Here is a 20,566-nt window from a genome sequence, read left to right as displayed (position 1 = left end):
TTTTATGATTTCAACTTTTATTTTCAATTCAAGGGCCACATATATAGGTTTGTTACATAGGTATATTGTGTGTTGCTGAGGTTTGGGGTATAAATGATCCTGGCACCCAGATAATGAACATAGTATCCAGTGGGTAGCTTTTCGGCCCTTGAACCCCTTCCTACCTTCTCCCCCTATTAGCTCCCAGTGTCTACTGTTGCTGTCTTTATGTACATGTGTACCCAGTAACATGGGGATATTAGTAGTACCTCTCTCATTGGGCTATTGTGGGAATTAAATAAGAAAATACATGAAAAGTGAGAAAATGGTACCTTGTATACTTAGCAGTCAACATTTTAGTAGATATTATTATCCATTACCTTTTATTTATTTATTTATTTTACTTTCAACATCTCCAGCCCAAAAGGAACAGTTTCAAGAGGAATTGAGATTCACAGAGGTCAAGTTCCAAGTTCAAGTTTCTATCACTTTACAAGTAGCAGAATCAACATGAGAATCCAGATAGCTTGCCTCCCACACCAACCACCCCCTCATATAGTCTAAGCTGCAGAAAAACCTGACTCAAAAGTTATCTCAGACAGCATCTTTTCATTTATTTCCTTCCCAGACTTTTCATTCTAAAGCAATCTCATAACACTGATTGTTTTGAAACTTCCCTCCATTGCTCCTGCTTCACCTCCTCCAAGAAAGGGCAGTGCTATTCAAGGACTTCATCACAGGGAGGGAGGCACCAGCAAGAGCAATTAAAAATGCTTTTGTTAGCATTGCTGCATTGTAGAGATTTCTCATCAGAAGTAATTATCTGATATGCTACTATTTTTTTCCTTTGCATTGGGATTAATTTCTTAATTAATTCCCCTTCTGCCATGTGTTTATTTGGAAACTATTCTAGTGAAAGATAAGAAGTTGCCATCAGGACCACTGTTCACAAGGCAATAGGATGGTCCAGGCTTACACTGCAGGTCAGATGTCTATGATGGAGGTCATGCGACAAAAAGCAAAGAATACAGACATTCCTAAGATAGCAGCAGTGTTTTATGCTATGATTATAGATTAATAGGTAAACGAATTGAAATAGGACTGCTGACACTTCTGATTAAACCTGTGATATTTTGCCTTAATGACACAAAGTTCTCTTTCCAAATTACCATTAAATATGTGCCTTTTTTGTGGATTGATATGTACAATTTCGGTATTTCAATATGGAAAGAGCAGCGGTTAGCAGTTTATAATAATGAAGGTCCATGGATTTAACATAGTAGAGGTGCTTCTACTGATCTATGGAAAATGCGTTGAAAATTCACAGATTACCTTTCTAATTAGCAGACTTTGGGAATTTAAGAATAGTGTTCCAAAAACACCTGCAGTTAAACTCCAAACAAACGATCCTCCAGGTGGTTTATCAGTGGGACTTTGAACACTAAAAGTGTAGTGTGACTATTTTTGACAACACCACCTGGTATATTGTGGAAATCCCTTTGTTACTAGTAACAAAGTTTTGATTCTTGCCAACACTTTGGCTTCACATTCCAATAAAGAGAACTGCAATACAGGGGAGAATTCAATAGAAGCAACACCTTCAAAAAATATATTTTAAACATAGACCAGATTTCCTTGCCAAGTGGTCAGAATGGCAAATCATCTTGACAGATTTGCCATCACTTAATAGGGTTGAATTGTCAGGGTGTTTACACAAAGGACTAGCAGTTTTTTCCCAGGCACAGTGCCTCCAATTTGGGTAGATACCATAAGGTTCACAAATGAGGCCTCATAGAATGCAAACCAGGCAATTAAGCTTTTCCAATATGGAAAACAGATGTGGTTGAACAAATGATCTAAAATTTGTTCTGAATTTCTCAATAAAAAAGTAAATTCCATCTAAATAAAAATATACATGTGCATTAAGTCTATATTACCTAAGTTTACAAAGTAGTTTTAAGAAAGATTATTTATACAAGATTTAAAGGAATGTAACATCACACACACAATACACCCACATAACATATATGTACATGTAACTCCTTGATCTAAAATTAAATTAAAAAGTAAAGGAATGTAACAATAAATGCAGATAATCCAGAAAACTTCAACTGTTACCAATGGTTATTTAACTGACTCTCAGCTCTTATTTTTACATTAAATAAAGTTTTTGTGTTATCTTTTCTAAGATGCTTCTAGGAATTTAAATGTTCTTCGTGTTTCCTGGAGACCTTTCTCCAACAACCATTATTATTTATGACCTGGTTTTTTCCAGGAAGGATTCAAGGTGACCTGTAATGACACAAAGAGGAGAACAAATAAAAACATAAGTACTTAGGTAATTACTACCAATGAAATAAAATAGTTTCAAGTAGGCTCCATTTGTTTTAAAGCTCCAATGTTTATACTTATATTATCAACTTACTCAGCATTATTGAGATGATATCATCCCTAGCTTTCAAGAACCCACAGCCTAAGTCAGAATGGGTAGTTTGTTCATCTGATTGCCCTTCCCTGATTCATTCCTTTCAAGTTGGATATCATCCACTGTGTCTTTTTAAAACATAACTTGGGTCATGTCATTTCCTTAATAAAAAAAAACTAATAGCTTTTTATCTCTTAAAGAACAAAGTTCAAAATACTTATAATTGTATATAAAATTCTTAGTGGTCTAACCACCATCCCTCTATCCTTCTTTACCTTCTACTAATCCCTGTGAGGCCCTGGGTATTCTGAAAATAGGGAACTACCTGATACTATTAAAACAAATATGTACTTTCTCATCTCTGTCTTTGTGTTCTCTCTTCTATATAAAAACCTCATTTCCTCTTTCTCTGCCTGGAAAACTTCCACTTATTCCTCAACATCAAGCCTATATGTTACCTCTACATGGAGGTCTGTGATGAATCATCTGAGTGTAATTAGTTGCTCTTCACCTGTGTTTTTGTATAAGTTTGTATACATACATACCTTAAAATTTTATCCTTGGCTATGTGTCTTTGTCTCTCGTCAAATTACGACTTCCTGGAGGACTGTAGGGGTACATTGCTCATCCAGAAAAAAAAAAACTAGAGTTTAGAATAGTGCCTTGTATAATTGACATCAGTCAAAGTTTGCTGAATGAGTGATGACAAATTAGCTATTATCACCCTCTCTATTGCTTCTTGAGCATTTACTACGTGCCCATCAGTGAGTTAAGGGCTTCATATGTTTTCATTTAATCTTTACATAACTTCATAAACCACGGATTACTATCCTTTCCTTTTGACAGATAAAGAAATTGCAGCTTAAGGAGTTAAAATAATTAGCCGAAGTTCACACAGCTAGTGAGAGGAGCTGAGATTCCAATGCTGGCCTGATTCCAACCCTGTGCACTGTTTGCTTCTTTTGCTTCAATACCATTTGCTTATTTTGTGTCTGACAGCTCTGTTGAAGTAAAGAGTACTTAACAAGAAAACAACGAATAACACAATTCTGTTTGCTACAATATGGTGAATATACCTTTGCCCTAAATTATTGCCCCAAGACCTCAAAAGTAAACGATAATCATTTAAGGAAATATTAGGTTATAGCGTTCAGCTATCCCCAAGCATACCCAACAGCTTTTGTCCTTTGGTTAACAACTGACAAAGATTGGCATGCCTTTTGTTATTGATAAGGCCATATTTCTCATATTATTATTATACAAGTGACTTCAGGGACCACAGAAAAATATAGATTAGTTCAACTTGTGGCTCTGTTAAAACTTCAAGAGACATTGTCAAAAATCAATATCTGAGGCACTAAAGGATGTGATTCTAACAGGTCTTTTGATGTCAAGTCATCCTGGAAGTCATGCTTTCGCAGGTGTTGCTGGCAAACACAAAGACTCTTGACACCAGATATGACACAGACTTTTTGATCCTGTTGTTAGGAACTGGAACATGAACCACTTCACTTCTGTGATTTCTCCTGAAAACTAATGCATGGGGGAAAAGGGAAGCAAAGAGCAGATGCAGACTAATTCAGTGGGCAAAATACCTTCTTGTTTGTCTTGTAAGTACCTGCTAAATCTGCATGGAAAGAAAGTTATTCCTGAGATAGTTCCTTGTTAGTAAGGGAACAAGCTAGATATTTGAATGTGGAATAGCATTGTGACGGTGAGAAACATGACATGTCTTTTAATACCAGCCTCCTGAAATGATAGGATTCAAGGAATCCTTTGTGGTCTGCATATCATTTCAATCTAAATGATGAGTTATGAAACTGCCAAAATGAATAACCTTACTATTTAAGAAGTCCTTCAGTTTCAAATGAAGAAAATAAAAGTGTGTGACAATCTTGGTTACAAACTACAGGAGTTGAATGCAATGATTTCCAGAGAGACTTGGGATGGAAAGCAGGGTGACTTTCAGCCATTTTTGAAGGTTTCCACTATGATTAGGGAGTCCTTTGTTTGGAATTACCATGTAAAATCATGGGTACTCAGCCATGCTGTTGAATGGTGATAACCAATATGGATCTTTGACTCAAGTGTTTTCGGGTCCCATGGCATGTAAGAGTTGTTGACTTCTTCAGATTATACTGCGTACACTGGTATTTGCTATACTTCATTATACAATTTCTTAAATCAACATTAATTCCTGGTCTTGGGAACATGGGCATCAATTGTTTTCATGCAAAATGTTCCCAGATGTGCTACAGGTAATGTGGCCAAAACAAAACAAAACAAAAAAGGTTACTAACCCTTTTAGCAATAACAATATGATTGGCCTCCTTTATGGGCAGATAACTAATATGATGTGAACAGCTTGAATTTCTCAGGCAGTTTTGTCAACTATATACCACCCCCAGTTCCAGTTTAAAATACAAGCCAATCTGGGATTTTGTACAGCTAATAATGTAACTTGAACAAGCTGAATAGGAGGGACACTGAGGTCTCTAAACATCACAACTTCTAGAACTTGTTTTTATGTAATAACCTATGCTATGAGGTAACAGATGGTTCAAAGTGCAGCAACTCAATGGTTCTCTTCCAGGCACATATATAAGCATTTAATTAAAAGAACTAAACAAAATATTCAGCACTGCATGTGTGACAAAGCAATTAAAGGTGTAGACTTATTCTTAGAAAACAGCCCCAAAGAGATAGGTGAACAGCAGAGAATAAACATGAAGGTTATTATCAAGTCTCCTGATTACAGGACAGTAGCAATGGTTTATTTTTTTAAATGTATATAGTTCAGCTCTGTAAATAGCATTCTTCTTGGAAGCGGGCATTTGATGCCTCTTTGCCATCTGGAATTTTTGTAGCTAAGTATAGATCCTCATAAAACTATTTATTATTGTTCCCTTTAATGTATTAGCACAAACTCAGAAGCCAATAACTGTAAAACTTATGAAAATAATTCTCATAGCACTAAAAAATCACTTTAGTGGGAAACTTGTTTCTACCAGATTCTACATGTCCACAGTCCTTTTGTCTTGTTTTGAAAAAAAAAATTTGGCTTTGTGTCAGCATAGAAGGCACAAAGCTCTGTTTGAAATTGATACATCATGTATATCCTGAGTAGAAATAGTAAAAAAGGAACTGATGTGGGGGCTCACAAGTGACTGATATTTTCCAGTTCACATTCTCTTTTTTTACAACATGAAAAGAATAGAGTAAACTGCCTGAGATCTTTCTCATAGCTCATATTCTTTTGCTCCCATGATCACAGCACCTTTCATGATAAGCAATGCACAACATGTGATAAATCAACACACAGAAATAGAAGAAAACTATGTCAGTGTAATAAAAAGCCATATATTAAAAATACACAGCTAATGTCATACTCAGTGCTAAAAGACTGAAAGTTTATATTCAATATAATATTGGAAGTTCCAACCCCCAGTACCTTAGAATGTGACTTGATTGAAAAATGGTGTCATTGCTTATGTACTTAGGTTAGGATGAGGTCATACTGAAGTAGGGTAGGTTCCTAATTCAATATGACTGGTATTCTTATACAAAAGCAAAATTTGGATACACACACACGCACACACACACACACACACTCATCATTGAAATAAAGCATGACACCTGGGATCCTAAAAAGAAGGCTCTATGGCTTGTTAGAAAATATCATGAGAAATAAAACTTCCAAATAAATTAGTATTGAACTAAAAATTCCCATCTGTGAATGAGTATGGCTTGGATGCCTACAGTAGCATCATTCCACAATTGCCTATTGATTGTGAAAAAAAATAAAGTTTTAAACATTCCCAAAGCAAGAATAAGGGAGAAAGTGGTGTGAGTTGATTCCTGAAGGTCTAAATCAATTTCTTGTCTTATGTGTCATCTCATTTTAATAAAAAAATGAATATGACTAGTTAAAGATCCACATTGCACAATAAAATTGTTTATCAGTCATATTTCAGGGTAGCTTTATATTGCCTGCTGGTGGTCAGCTTCCCCGCACACACACACACACACACAAACCCATCATTATAATTAGAAAAGGTTACATGGTAAAGCAGCAAAATATCAATTCCCTCATCCATCCATTTAACAAATATTATAGAGCACCTCTATACTCTGTGAGGCATTGAGAATTCAGAGATTAACAAGAGTTCTCACTCCAGTGGAGAACTTAGTGAATAATCTAGAAATCACTATATATTTTCATTAGTACCATGAGAGAAACACATGAGGGAATGAAAGAGGCTCAGAGAATGGGCACACAAGTCATTCTGAAGTCAGGCATTAGAACGGTTCCTTAGAGAAGAAGCCCTTGAATGGATTAGCTGAGCAGACAAGTGGTAAAGGTCATTCTAGACAGAAGGAACATCACAGTAAGTCAGAGATTCTCCACAAAGTTGAGTTTATTTGGAAGAAAAAAATATATTGGGAAAATGGTGGCAGATATTTAATAACATTTAACAATGGTTTGTTGGACAACTACTGCAAGTAAAGCCCATTCTAAATTACACCAGCTTATAACTACAACAATGGGAAAAAGATAAAAATACTAATTTTTTTTGTCCTTGTGATAGTTTGCTGAGAATGATGGTTTCCAGCTTCATCCATGTCCCTACAAAGGACATGAACTCATCATTTTTTATGGCTGCATAGTATTCCATGGTGTATATGTGCCACATTTTCTTAATCCAGTCTATCATTGTTGGACATTTGGGTTGGTTCCAAGTCTTTGCTATTGTGAATAGTGCTGCAATAAACATACCTGTGCATGTGTCTTTATAGCAGCATGATGTATAATTCTTTGGATATATACCCAGTAATGGGATGGCTGGGTCAAATGGTATTTCTAGTTCTAGATCCCTGTATACATATGTAACAAACCTGCACATTGTGCACATGTACCCTAAAATTTAAAGTATAATAAAAAATACTAATTTTATAACATTGCATCTGCTGGCAAACATAATCATATCTGGCCAAGTCCAGCATTTCTTCTTGAGCAAAATTAATCATATCTGGCCAAGTCCAGCATTTTTTCTTGAGCAAAATTAGTCACATCTGTGACTTGATAGTCTGCAATGAAAACATTGCAACACCTAAGTCCTGGATAAATTCAAACCACCAAGAAAATGGGTACCTCATAATATTTGAACATTGAAAATAAAATGACAGTATACGCCACACCTGGAAAGAGCTTCTGCTAAACATAACTTACTTGCATGCCGCCTCTCAGGCCCTAGGAACTAATGGGTTCTGCTATAAAGCCATTGTGTTTCTCACATAAATCTTAAAGCCACATCTGACACTGATATTTATAGCTTGAAGCTTTCATTGCCCCTGTGGAAATTTCCCAGTAGATTCTTAGACTATCATTGTTATATCTGTTGATGGCCAGTCAGTAAACAAATGTTTATGGAGTCACCACAAAGCACAGACTGACAAATGAAAAGCGTACTTTTGATAGCAAGGGATGATTGGTCATGGTCCTCAAATAAAGGAGTTTGTGGCTTCAGAACAAAAAACAGACAAACGTTATAGCTTGAAATATATCATTGCATCATTATAGTGAGAGGAATCCATTACGAGTTTGGATTGCAGAATGGACTGAATAAATATGACAAAAGTGAGTATAGTGAGTGGTCCCAGAATTCCTACCACTTACGGGTTCCTCAGTAAGATCTCTATGCACTCTTTACCTTAGTTTCTCAAGCTATAAAATGGGATAATGGTAGTATCTACATCATAAGAATGCCATGAGGATTAAATGAGAAAACACATCTGCAATAATTAGAACAGTAGTTGGCACAAAAATATTAGGACTATTGAAAATACTAGGGATCTTTAAAAGGCTTCCCCAAAAAAGCCTTACCCAAAAAAAAAGGTAGTCTGAAAACAGTAACTCAGTGAATAGGAAAACTGAAATAGCTCTTCTTTGTTCACTTTTGAGGAATTCTGAATTGGAATCTAAACAGGATAAACCACTTAATAATCCTTCTTTAACTTTAGCCACCCTTAGATTTCTGGCACTTGCTGAACTGCAATATTGAATTTTGCATTTATAATTTCATTTTTTTCTAGTTTTTTCTTCTTTCTTCACCTGTGTAATTTTAACTTAAACTCAGGAATTTACATCTCTTCCTAAATAATATCACCTTGTTTCCAGAGAGGGAACCTAGTCCTTTGAGAAAATCAAGAGACTAAGCTCTAATCTGCTCTAATCTTAGCCTTTCTGCCTATTAGTTGTCTAAATTTTGAAAAGTCACTTCACCCTGTGAGCTTCTGTTTCCTCACCTATAAAACAATAGTTTTAGATCATCTTCACGGTTTCTTTCATCTCTACAATGTAATGATCTTATTGCTTATTTATGCTTTTCTCAATGGCATTAATACAAATTTAATTTTATTTGGCCACTATAAATATAAGAAATATAAGACTTTATATAAGACTTATATAAAGACTTGGAAGAAATATAAGACTTTCTTCCAAGCTGCTGTCTTTGATTACGTTTAACTGTATTACCCAACTCCTATCACTTTCTCTTTTCCACAAGAGTCCAAGTAATGTCACCAATAACTTACTAAAGTCATGGTCCTCCAGGCTGCAACTCTTCCTTATATAATGTTGAAAAGATGGCCCCCTGGTAAAATTCACTCTTATTAAACCCATGCTGATTCCTAGTACTTTCCTCGTTCAGTTGTAAGTGTTTCCATGCTCTCTGTTAGCAAACTTTGTTCTAGAAGATTACCAAAGCACATCATGCTTATTCATTTATATTTCTTCTTGATTTATATATTCCGAATTTGTCCTTCCTCCTTCCCTTTCACCCTGTGGGAGTCCTCCCATTATGTGTTTTTCAAGGATTATTGAAAGTGATTTCATAATGTAATCTGCAATTTCTTCCAGAATTCATTACTGGGGACAAACTCCATTCATCTGATTATGGGTTTTTTTTGTATTCTCTCCTACTTTTGAGTGTGGTAACCTTTTCATATTATTTGTACTGCCATTTCCATGTTAGAAACCATTCTCAATGGACAGAATGAGAAAGCAAGAGGGATGGAGCAGCATCTTTCTTTTATTCATATAGAACCAACTTTCCCATTTGATGATTCTATATCTTCCTGCCACATCTTCTCCTGAAACATAATTTCAAATCAAAACAATAGCAATGACAAAAATCACTTTGGTGCATTTTCACATTCTGTGCTTTAGCGTCCCTTATTTTTACAGGCTCATGTCAATCTTTTATGTTGTATATGGGGACGCCCCCAACATACATACAGACAGCACCCATTCTGTGTTGCTGGTTCTTCTAACACCAAAATCCCCCAAATACAGCCTAGCACCCAGTGGATTCTTTAGAGTTTTCATCTTCTCTTTCTTGTTGAGACTATTCTGTATTGTATGAATTATTTTTAAAGTCCTCCTGTATTCCATTTTAGAGTCTTAATTTATGTGAAGCATATCTCTTTTAAAGTATTTTTTTCCAAACCATATATAACTACATCCTGTTTTTCCTTCCTCCACTCTATCTAATAATAACATAATTGGGTAACTTTCTTCCAAAATTTTACATTACTTCTCCATTCTGAAACAATTTTTCTTTTATCATTCAAAATGATGTCCAGTGTAGGAGTTCCTTTATTTCTTTATGCTTTCTCAGAGAAACCATATGGCCAGTAAAGTAAGTCAAGAATATTCCAGAATGAAGCTTTTAGACAAATGAGACAGGAACCCGGTTAACAACTACCTGGATATTCCCCAACCTTAGTTTTAAATTTATGTTAAAAGGAAAGTTCCTGCTAACAGCAACTAGGCAGTCTGTGGTGTATACCATAATATTGCTTCTGTTCCTCTTGTTCTTTCTATCTGGATGCCTTTCTGTGTTTGAAGGCTCAGGTTTATAGTCACACAGTAGAAGGTAGAGAGGAAGCTGTGAGGGGATAGCCATAGTCCTTGAAGTCAAAACACCTGGTTTTATACCTTGATTTCACCCACACATTCTAACCATATGGCTATGAACAAGTTTCTTCATCTAGCAGAACTGTTTTTGCATATCTAAAATAGAGACAATAATATCCACCGTAAAAAGTTATTGTGACTATCAAAAGAGCAAAATATGTTTGTGTGTGTGTGTGTACATACCCAGTACATTGGTACTTGGTTTTACAACAGAATAAACACATTTTTTAAATGAATAAACCAAACTAACATTCTTCTGTACAAATAAGGCTGGGGTGGATGAGAAAGAGAAAGGAGAGAGACTTATAATCTATTGCCTCTCATGGTGTTTACTTTTAATCATTTTAACCCTTATAATCTAAAGAAACTAATTTTAAAAGGAGCAGCTCACTGTGATAAAATTACCTCAACACTTCACTCCATGATTCATTTGTATTACATGTGTTTCTAATGTAACTCTGAATATCATAAGTTTGACTATATTATCACCCCATGCTATTCAATATAGGTGATACAATTGAGATAACACTTATTGTGTTCCAATCTCATGTTTCAACTCACCAAATGTGCCTCCTTTTTCTAGAGTCGGTTGTGGTCTCCTCATTAAACATACACACACAGAGGAACATAAAATTATTCTTAAAATGTTGGCAATAGTTGCTGTTTTCTTCTAGCCCACAGCCTTCCCCAAAGTTACAGCTCATTGTGCCCCTTTCCAATGCAGAGAATCTTTCCCACATTGCTGTTATTCTATGGCTAGTTCGTTCTCTTGCAAAGCCTGCCTTGATTGTAAATTATTCTCGTATATCCTGGAGAGTTAGACATGAAGCCTATCATTGAAAAACAAGAACTTTTTTTTTTTTTTTTTTTTTTTTTTTGAGCAGCTTCTCATTACTCCTACCCCTATGGGAGAGGAAATTTCAGCAGTTTAGGATCGTTTCACTGTGATTCTTCACTGCCAGAAAATAATGTCCAGATATTTTTTAGGTCCTTTTATTCTCTGTCTCCCTGAGGGGTTCAGGTCCTGATTAATATAACTTGAAGATGAGAAAATCATTGTATCAAGAAGAGATGGCCTCTCCAGTGCTAGCCAGAAACCTCTTAACAAAGTCAAGCTATGCATAGACAGGGCTCCTATCACCAAGCCTTCCATAGTGGTACATAAATCCAGTGGAAGCCAGGCACCCATTCTAGAAGTAATGACAGTACCTGTTTGGTGACACCTGCCATTTCAGTCAGGCTGAGTGAAGCAATATTCCTATGCCTAAATAAGTCAGTATAGGCCATTTTGTCCAGAGTCTCCTAGTCCTGAGAAGAGAAGAAATAAATAATATATCAGCCTTTACCCCTTCATCCACCCATTCACCTCCATTCCCCCGGATTAAAGAATACTAAATGCAAGAAAGATTTGGGGTTTTAATTTTGCATTATATTGTGTGTTAAGCCCCAGATTTCTAGCTGTTTTATTTGTGGTTGAGAGGTAGCAGGATTGGAAAAGATATAGAAGATATTTTTGATAGCTCTGGACTATATCTAGTGTTGATTTTAATAGCAGGCCAGATATCCAAGAACATGCTGTGTAGCTGTGTATGAACTTGGCTGTTGGTTTCTCTTGCCAGATGAAATTATGATTAATCGGGGCTCAGATGTCAGTTGTTTTATGTTGCTTGTGCTCTTTGCTAACAGCTGCCTATTTCAAGCTGTGCTTGTTACATGTCAAATATAAACGTGAAACCACAATTTCCTAAAGGAAAAACTTCAAAGTACTAATATTCATACCAATGTAGATAGAGCATACTGTAATATTCAATGTCATTTCTGATTAAAATCCACTTAGTATGTTACATAATTTAACTTAAGTCAGTATAGAGAAAGAACTCTCCTACATGAGGTAGCCAGGAGAAATTATTTTTAAAACCTTATTATTCAGTATGCATATAATCTGTTTAGATATTTGTAAATATATATCTCTGCAAATACTGTATGCATAAAATGCTCCTCAATAAACAAATGTCACTTTCCTTTTTATTCTACAATAAATAAAAACAATAAATATTGTTGATAGTCAATTATAAAAAATTTAAATATTTGATTCAGATTTAGGTTTAAATACTTGGAAGTAGGTGGTCTGTTCTTGACTAGGTCCTCAATATCTTTTAATTTGTTTTTTTAATCAAAAATGACATAAGAATAGAATTCTATATTTTTCTTTTCACATAGTCCAAGCAGAAAAATATTTTAAAAAGAAAAAGAAAGTAAAGAAAATATTGGTCAAGATTTTCAGGAGTTTAGAAAAGTATCTGCCTAAAATGTTGGGTGATGGACTAAATAGAATTGATTTTTTTTTTTTTTTTTTTTTTTTTTTTTTTTTTTTGCTTAACCTAGATGATAAATGTCTAATCTGGACTGCCCATGTGGCATGCAGTTCCCAAATTAAACTCTTTCAGAGACTGCCGTTTTTAGCAAAAGAGGGGGAAGTGAGAATTAGACAACACCCTTGCTCTTTCTATACAAGTGCAGTCAAAAACCGGGTTTGGCCAATTCACTGTAGTTCATTGCTTGAGCTATAGCAGGACCCCAGAAACTTAAAGCAACCTGAGAGCCCGTGGACAGGGTTTATCCTAGTCTAGTGCCTAGCACAGAGTATAAAAGAGAGTGTGGTGCCCTTCTCATTTCTCTACTCTGCCCTTTCCTGAAGTACACACTACCTGTGTGAGACCTGCTTCCTATACCTGTGTGAGACCTGCTTCCTAGTGTCCAAAATACAGTATCCAAGGAAGCATCTGGTATTCATCTCAAGAACTATCAGAAAAATGTAGCCATCTAGAGTAGAGGGAAAAGGGAGTCAGTAAAAGGTGTGGATGTTATTATTTATTTTCATGTCCAGTCATTTACCTCTGGGTTTCTAACAAAGGTCCTTCTTCTCCCTCCCCGAGGTGGCAAACCTGCTGCGGCTCTTCCAGATCCCTCAGATCAGCTACGCATCCACCAGTGCCAAACTCAGTGACAAGTCGCGCTATGATTACTTTGCCAGGACCGTGCCCCCCGACTTCTACCAGGCCAAAGCCATGGCTGAGATCTTGCGCTTCTTCAACTGGACCTACGTGTCCACAGTAGCCTCCGAGGGTGATTACGGGGAGACAGGGATCGAGGCCTTCGAGCAGGAAGCTCGCCTGCGCAACATCTGCATCGCTACGGCGGAGAAGGTGGGCCGCTCCAACATCCGCAAGTCCTACGACAGCGTGATCCGAGAACTGTTGCAGAAGCCCAACGCGCGCGTCGTGGTCCTCTTCATGCGCAGCGACGACTCGCGGGAGCTCATTGCCGCCGCCAGCCGCGCCAATGCCTCCTTCACCTGGGTGGCCAGCGACGGCTGGGGCGCACAGGAGAGCATCATCAAGGGCAGCGAGCATGTGGCCTACGGCGCCATCACCCTGGAGCTGGCCTCCCAGCCTGTCCGCCAGTTCGACCGCTACTTCCAGAGCCTCAACCCCTACAACAACCACCGCAACCCCTGGTTCCGGGACTTCTGGGAGCAAAAGTTTCAGTGCAGCCTCCAGAACAAGCGCAACCACAGGCGCGTCTGCGACAAGCACCTGGCCATCGACAGCAGCAACTACGAGCAAGAGTCCAAGATCATGTTTGTGGTGAACGCGGTGTATGCCATGGCCCACGCTTTGCACAAAATGCAGCGCACCCTCTGTCCCAACACTACCAAGCTTTGTGATGCTATGAGGATCCTGGATGGGAAGAAGTTGTACAGGGATTACTTGCTGAAAATCAACTTCACGGGTAAGCCAAGAGCCTTTAAACATCTTCTTAGATGCAAACAAGTGAAATCAAATAGGAATCAAATGCCTCTGTGCCCAACTCAGAAATAATTGTTTCAGAGCCATAAAAAGGGTTCAAACTGTTAACCAAATATTCTAGGATGCAATAGGATGGTTCTCTAATATTCTTACTCATTTCTGAATGAACATCTCGGCTGGTACACGACATGGCAATGAAACGGGCCCCAGGCAGGGCTGACAGCCCACTGTGGTAGCTCCCTAGATTAGGGCCAGGCTAGATTTGAGCTCTTTGTTGTTGTTGGCTGCAGGATTATGGCATGTGTGATATGGGCACTTAATCTTCTTTAGCAGAATTGGCAACTCTCTAGGGAACATGAACTTCCAAGCCTTCTTTGTGGGTGATTTGAGCAAAAGAATCTCATAACTTTCACAGTGGGTGAGAGAGAGAGAGAGAGAGAGAAAAGTCACTGTTCTCCCAGAGCCTAATTAGGGGTAAAACAGAAAAGATACCCAGATCATGGTGATTTCTAGGCATTCTGTTTATTTTTCTGCTATACCAAAACATTTATATATTATTAATAGTTGGGGATTTTCTCAAAATATGTTATGAAATGAAACTCGTTTTCTGGGAGCTTGACTATAAGCAGGTTGAAGACTGATGGAATTCATTCTGATACAGTAGTGAACATCATACAAAGGTGTATTCAAAGTGACTTTTGCTGCCTCTTTATTTATTTCTAAATACAGTCTAAATATTTCTCTAACTATAGTATTGCATGGAATGCATTACTACATAAAAAGCACAAAATCTTTAGGTCTACATTCTCTATTTGGGTACATGGGATATCTGCTTATTAAGGCACTTGTTCTGGGTACTATAGCTTATTCCCAAATCATAAAATATTAAGTAATATTTGGGGGAACAAAGATTTTGATGCCAAAAACATTACAGTGATAAAATGCTTTCATCAACCTAAATTACTAATACCTCTCATGCCACTCAGGGATCGTTCCAGTCTGCACAGTGTCTAGTCTGCTTCCATGGAAGTATCATCCAAGACCTGAAAGTTTATATGCTCAAATCATACTACCATTGGTGCAAATGGCAGTTCTCACATCTCCCTTATAAGTGGTCACTCAGAAGTCAAGTGCTCTATGAAATCACAGGTAGTAATGAAAAAAGACCTCATGACCATTGGCTTCTATTCCGTAATTCTTACCTGCAAGGCAGCCTTGAAAATAAGCACAAAAATTACCAGCCTGCATGTTGCATAACTTCTTTACTTTCCCCAGAGAAGGCCAAAAGTAGTCAAAATCAATTATATCAGTAATTCCTCCAATTAATCTGATGGATACCACTTCTTATCATTAGAATGACTACTAAAAATGGTAAAGATTAAACTTTTTCTGTGCCCTGTATTCCCATGAGTGTATTTCATATAGCAATAACAAAAATAAATCAATAAAAAGAGTAATAAATCAGCATTCATCTTCAAATCCCAGGTTAGTTCCTGTTGACATCTCTAAAAATTGAGAATGGACCTTGGAGTCAGTAAAAAAAGAATATCTTTACTCTAAAAATAAATAAACTCTCAGGTATTCGTAAAAGGCATCTGCAATGCACTTAATTCTTAAAGATGAATAAGAATTCAGCACATACTCCCCATCAGACTACCCTTCAGGGTATTATTTATCTTTACTCACCACATATATTAATTAACTTTGTTATTCTAGTTCCTTTCTTACTTTTTAGTATGCAAATATACATGTATATTCACTCATCAACAGCTAAAATAAAATGAACTCTTAGAATTCAGAGAGCCTTTGCAAGGTGTTTTATGGAACCAAAACATGTTCCTTCATTCCAGTGACTTCTTGGGTCTTAAAAGGCAAAGAAAATTAAAGAAATAAGCCCATTATTTGGATAAACAAAACAAAAGTATCCTCTTTTTGTCTGTCTTGTTCAATTACTCGTTTCAAGTCTACCGTTCAGTTTGGCTATGCAAACCTGACCACAAAGTGCTATTTTAGCCTTCTCAATTTGTCAGACATTACCAGTCATTCTCCATCTCTCAAGAGAGTAGGAGGGTGAAAAACAGATTTAAACTACATAAAAGAGAGGGAATTTAGACCAGCCACAAGGTAAATATTCTCAGCAGTGAGAACTGGACAAGAAAATACATTACTAAGGGAGGATACCAAAATGCTAAGTTAGCTAACTAGTACATTTAAAAAATAAGTCAAAGAACTAACTATAGTAATAGAATGCAGATTTCAGTTTACAGTAACCTGTATATGACTAAATATATGTATATTTTTAACTCAGAGCTAGGTAAAACATTATAAGTATGTATGCATTATTACTGCTTTAAGCTTGAGATGCACTATGGAATATTTTTTCCTAGCTATTGAAAAGCAGATTTGTTTTACTGTTTTTCTGAAACAGTATCTTTGTTTTTTCTAACTTGAATATTGTGGCCATAAACTAGGCACAATAGTACACACTTAGCAGACACTGAACAATCTGTTCAATTAGGCTGAAAAAAGTCTTCTTCTGGCCATTTGCATGTACTCAACACATTTACTCCAAGATTCTTCTGACAAGGGACACTTTTAGCCAATTCCCCAATAGCTCTCATCATTATAGGATTAAAAAACTAGGCCTCCTGTGAATTTAAAAATAGATTAAAATATCCCTGGTACTCAGATGTGTTCCCACTAGCTAACTCCAGCATTGGTCAACATGGATCTTGTTTGAAGCTAACCCAGTTTAAATATTCCTTTTGCAAAACAGATTTTTAGAGCTATGCCTTGCTAAAGATTCTTCCAAATAGTAATCTCTGCTGGCACAGGAGCTAACCACTGCCCAGGTCTCTAGGCTTATCTCCTGCTGTACACTCCACATTCACTCTTCCTTCCATTAACACTACTTGCAGTTCCCCAAACATGCCATGCCTCTATTTTTGCCTGTATACTTCCTGTGAATGCTGTTTCTTTATCTAAAAGACTCTCTCCCCACCCCCACCTGCCTTATCTGGCATCTTCAGTTATTCCTGTGTCTCTCTGAGATTCGATTTAATTGATAGTTCCTTTAGGAATCATTCCTATACTTCCCAAACTAAGATAAATGCCCGTTCTTATGCCCATATCCATCCGTGATTTTGCCTTCCTTCATACTTTATATCCAATACACCAAAATCTCTTGTTGGCTCTACCTTCAAAATAGATCCAGAATCTGATGACTTATCATCTTCTCAACTGCTACCACCCTGGTCCACACCACCATCTCTAGCCTATACTTCTGTGATAGCCTCCTAGTTGATTTATTCTTGCCTACTTCCAACCTAGCCTCCACAATCTATTCTCTACATGATAGCCAGGATGCCGTTTTAAAATCTAAGTCAAAGTCCTTCCTCTACGCAGAACCACTTGAGTTGCCTTGTTTCACTCATAGTGAAAGTCAACATCCTTACAATGTCCTGCACACCACCCTCCCTGCTCTGCCCTACCTATCCTGACTGCTCTCCTGTCCTCACCTTTTACTCTCCTTCTTTCTCACTTCACTCCAGCCACCCTTTTTTCCAACATTAGGACTTTTCCACTGCCAGTTCTCTCTGCCTATATTGCCCCTAACCCAGATATTTCTGTGGTTAATCCATTCCCTACTTCTTTCAAATATTCATGTAAATGTTATCTTCTCAATGAGACCTACTCTGGCCCTTCTTAACAGTCCAATGCATTACCCCCAACCCCCACTACAGATGCCCCTATTTCCCTTGTAACCTGCTCTACCTTTTGTCTTTTTACCCCATGACATTTTCCCCTTCTGTCATACTACATCATCTATTACTTTCATATTTATTCTTTATTGTTTGATCCTCACACTAGAATATAAGCCCCACAAAAAATGGAAATCATTATCAATTTTGTTCATGAATGCATCCCAAGCATAACAGGTGTTCAGTAAGTGTTGATTTTGAATAGCACTTAACACCCAAACTCATGTTTTCTTCTCTACCTTTATTACTAGCTTGTGGGCTCTTTCAAGGCATAGTACATATATTTCATCTCTGATCTCAAATACTCAGCATGGTTTCTGGCATAGAGCAGACATTATGTAAATGTTTACCAAAGGAATGAGAAATTATAAAAGCAAGCAATCAACTTATAATATGATTGCTTTGGAAAAATTTTAATATATAAATTTTGTTCATTAACGAATGCCAAGAAAGGAAAGTGTATGACTTCTAGAGTGGCTTGCTTTTTTACCTAAGTACTCTCTTTTAGTTATATTCTATCATTTCATTTGAGATAAATGTAACCAAATATCATTAAAGCTGGAAGAGACCCATCACTGTTTTATAGATGAATCCCAAGAATTGAAAGTGATTTGCCCAAGGTCAGTCAGCCGGTTAGTAACAGGGTCCAGGACTGTTAGCTCGTTAGTAACAGGGGCAAGGTGAAATTCATGTCACCTGACCCAGTGCTGCTTTTATATGTGCACAAGGACTCTGGGAAATTGATGTATTTGATCCCAAACATCTACCACAGTTTCTGATCCATTCTAAATATTAGTGAAATGCTATTGAAGGAATGAAAGATAATCAATAGGTTTATAGTATGTTTCCTTTCTTTAATTCTTTTTAAGATAACTTTAATTATCCTGGTCTACTTTTTCAGTCGACACAAAGGTGGTTCATCAAACACCCAAACTTTGAACGCTGAGCCTTGGATTCCAAACCTTAGTATATTTAAAACTAAATAAAGTTTCAAATCGTTTTTTAATTGTTCAGTAAAGTTATTTCCATGTGTAAGAGTCATGTCATCCAAAATCCTAAAGTAAATATTTAAATGAGAATTATGTTTGGTGTCATGTGAACTTTCAAACTTACTTTGAGTAGAATTTCAGAATTTATGATGTAAAAGAAAGCTTAAACTATGCAATACAGTTAAGAAAAAGGAAGTAGAGAGGTCTATGAAACACCTAAAGAAATGGAATATCACTGTGATTGTGTTCACAGTACAGTACATTCTCTCTCATTTTTTATCCTGAGACCAGTTCCAGAAAGTCGAATAGAATAAAATCATAGAGTTACAAAAGGCCTTCCTCAAAGATGAGCTTGCCCCTACTTCTCACTCAACAGAGGTAAAAATTCAGGATGTCAGCATTATTATCTTCACTTACTGAAGCACACAAAAATGAACTCAACTGTCAGGGTGATGTGGTAACTGGAGTATACCCAATTTGAAGGAAAAAATAAAGAGCTTCCATTTGCTAAACATAACTGCCAGAAGTGCCCCAAGACACATCCAATGTCACGTAGGCATTATGTCAGGAATAACATTTATGCCATTCCTCTCTGCAGTTCTTAGGGTTCGGCTAAACTGTTTGAGAATGGAGAAATTGAGAACTTGACACAAAAGAAAATTCATCCAAGTTCACATAATGAATAGGTGACAGAGTAAACTGCCAAGGTCCTGATTTAGTCATTCATTCCACAGACACGTTTAGATGTCCTGCTAGGACCTGAGGACCCAACAGTAAACAAGGCAGATGCAGTCCCTGCTTCGTAGAGCTTACACAGACATTTAACCACCAAAAACAATTCTAAAGTATAAAAGCATGATTATTATGGCTTACAATGTTAGGGTGTTGCCCTAGGATTTTTGTTCTGCTTTGGTTTGGATTGGGAAATTACTATGTATCTTACACCCAGAAAAGATCTAGGATCCCTGAAGAAATCTTACTCGCAGGGCTTCACTTATATGTGAAGAGGACAATTCCCTGTTACTGATGGACTCATCATAACAAGACTGAATAGTATGTACAGCTAAGCTAAGACAGTTTTCTTTTTTATTTGTTTGCTTGGTTGGCTTAGTTCGTTGGTTGGTTGCCTTTTTTTTTTTTTTTTTTTTTTTTTTTTTTTTTTTGCTACCAGTGAAGAGACAGACTACTGGAATCAGAGACCTAGAGCCTGGTGGAGACAGTCCAGCCTTCTTCTTCTGTTTACAATTCTCTACACCTGGAAGAGGAGAAGAGGCAGAAAATGGGTAGTCCAGCCTTGCCACCCTACTCACCTCTGTGTCTGATTCATCCAATAGGAACAAGGTTCACTCCTGGTTGGGACTATAATCACAGAGCACAGGCCACGAAGGGCAGATTTTCTGGGACACTGCACTCCGAGGAATAACGTTTTAGCTGGCCCCAACCCAGCAAGGCTCTCCTCTTGAAAAGTACAGGGCCATCCAAGGCACAGTGAGGAAGCCAAAATGGTAATGGCCACATCTTTAGATGAATGGGCTTTGAAGTCCCTGAAAGAGCAAACTGCTCTTGATCTTGCTTCCTCCCCTGGAACATTTGTAGTTCCCACAAAAGCACAGAAACTTGTTCCA

General features: G+C 37.1%; 1 protein-coding gene across 2 annotated transcripts in view; it reads left to right on the top strand.

Moving 5' to 3' along the window:
• The window catches only part of GRM3 (glutamate metabotropic receptor 3), a 228,596-nt gene that overhangs the window by 134,812 nt on the left and 73,218 nt on the right, over positions 1 to 20,566 (top strand). For both annotated transcript variants that reach the window (XM_054558904.1, NM_001132231.1), the window contains 1 exon segment: positions 13,319 to 14,174. In XM_054558904.1, coding sequence (XP_054414879.1) covers positions 13,319 to 14,174 — 856 coding nt within the window.

Source organism: Pongo abelii, chromosome 6, assembly GCF_028885655.2.
Source record: "Pongo abelii isolate AG06213 chromosome 6, NHGRI_mPonAbe1-v2.0_pri, whole genome shotgun sequence".
Taxonomy (NCBI): domain Eukaryota; kingdom Metazoa; phylum Chordata; class Mammalia; order Primates; family Hominidae; genus Pongo; species Pongo abelii.
The sequence above is the reverse complement of the archived record's forward strand: the minus strand, read 5'-3'. Positions and strand labels throughout refer to the sequence as shown.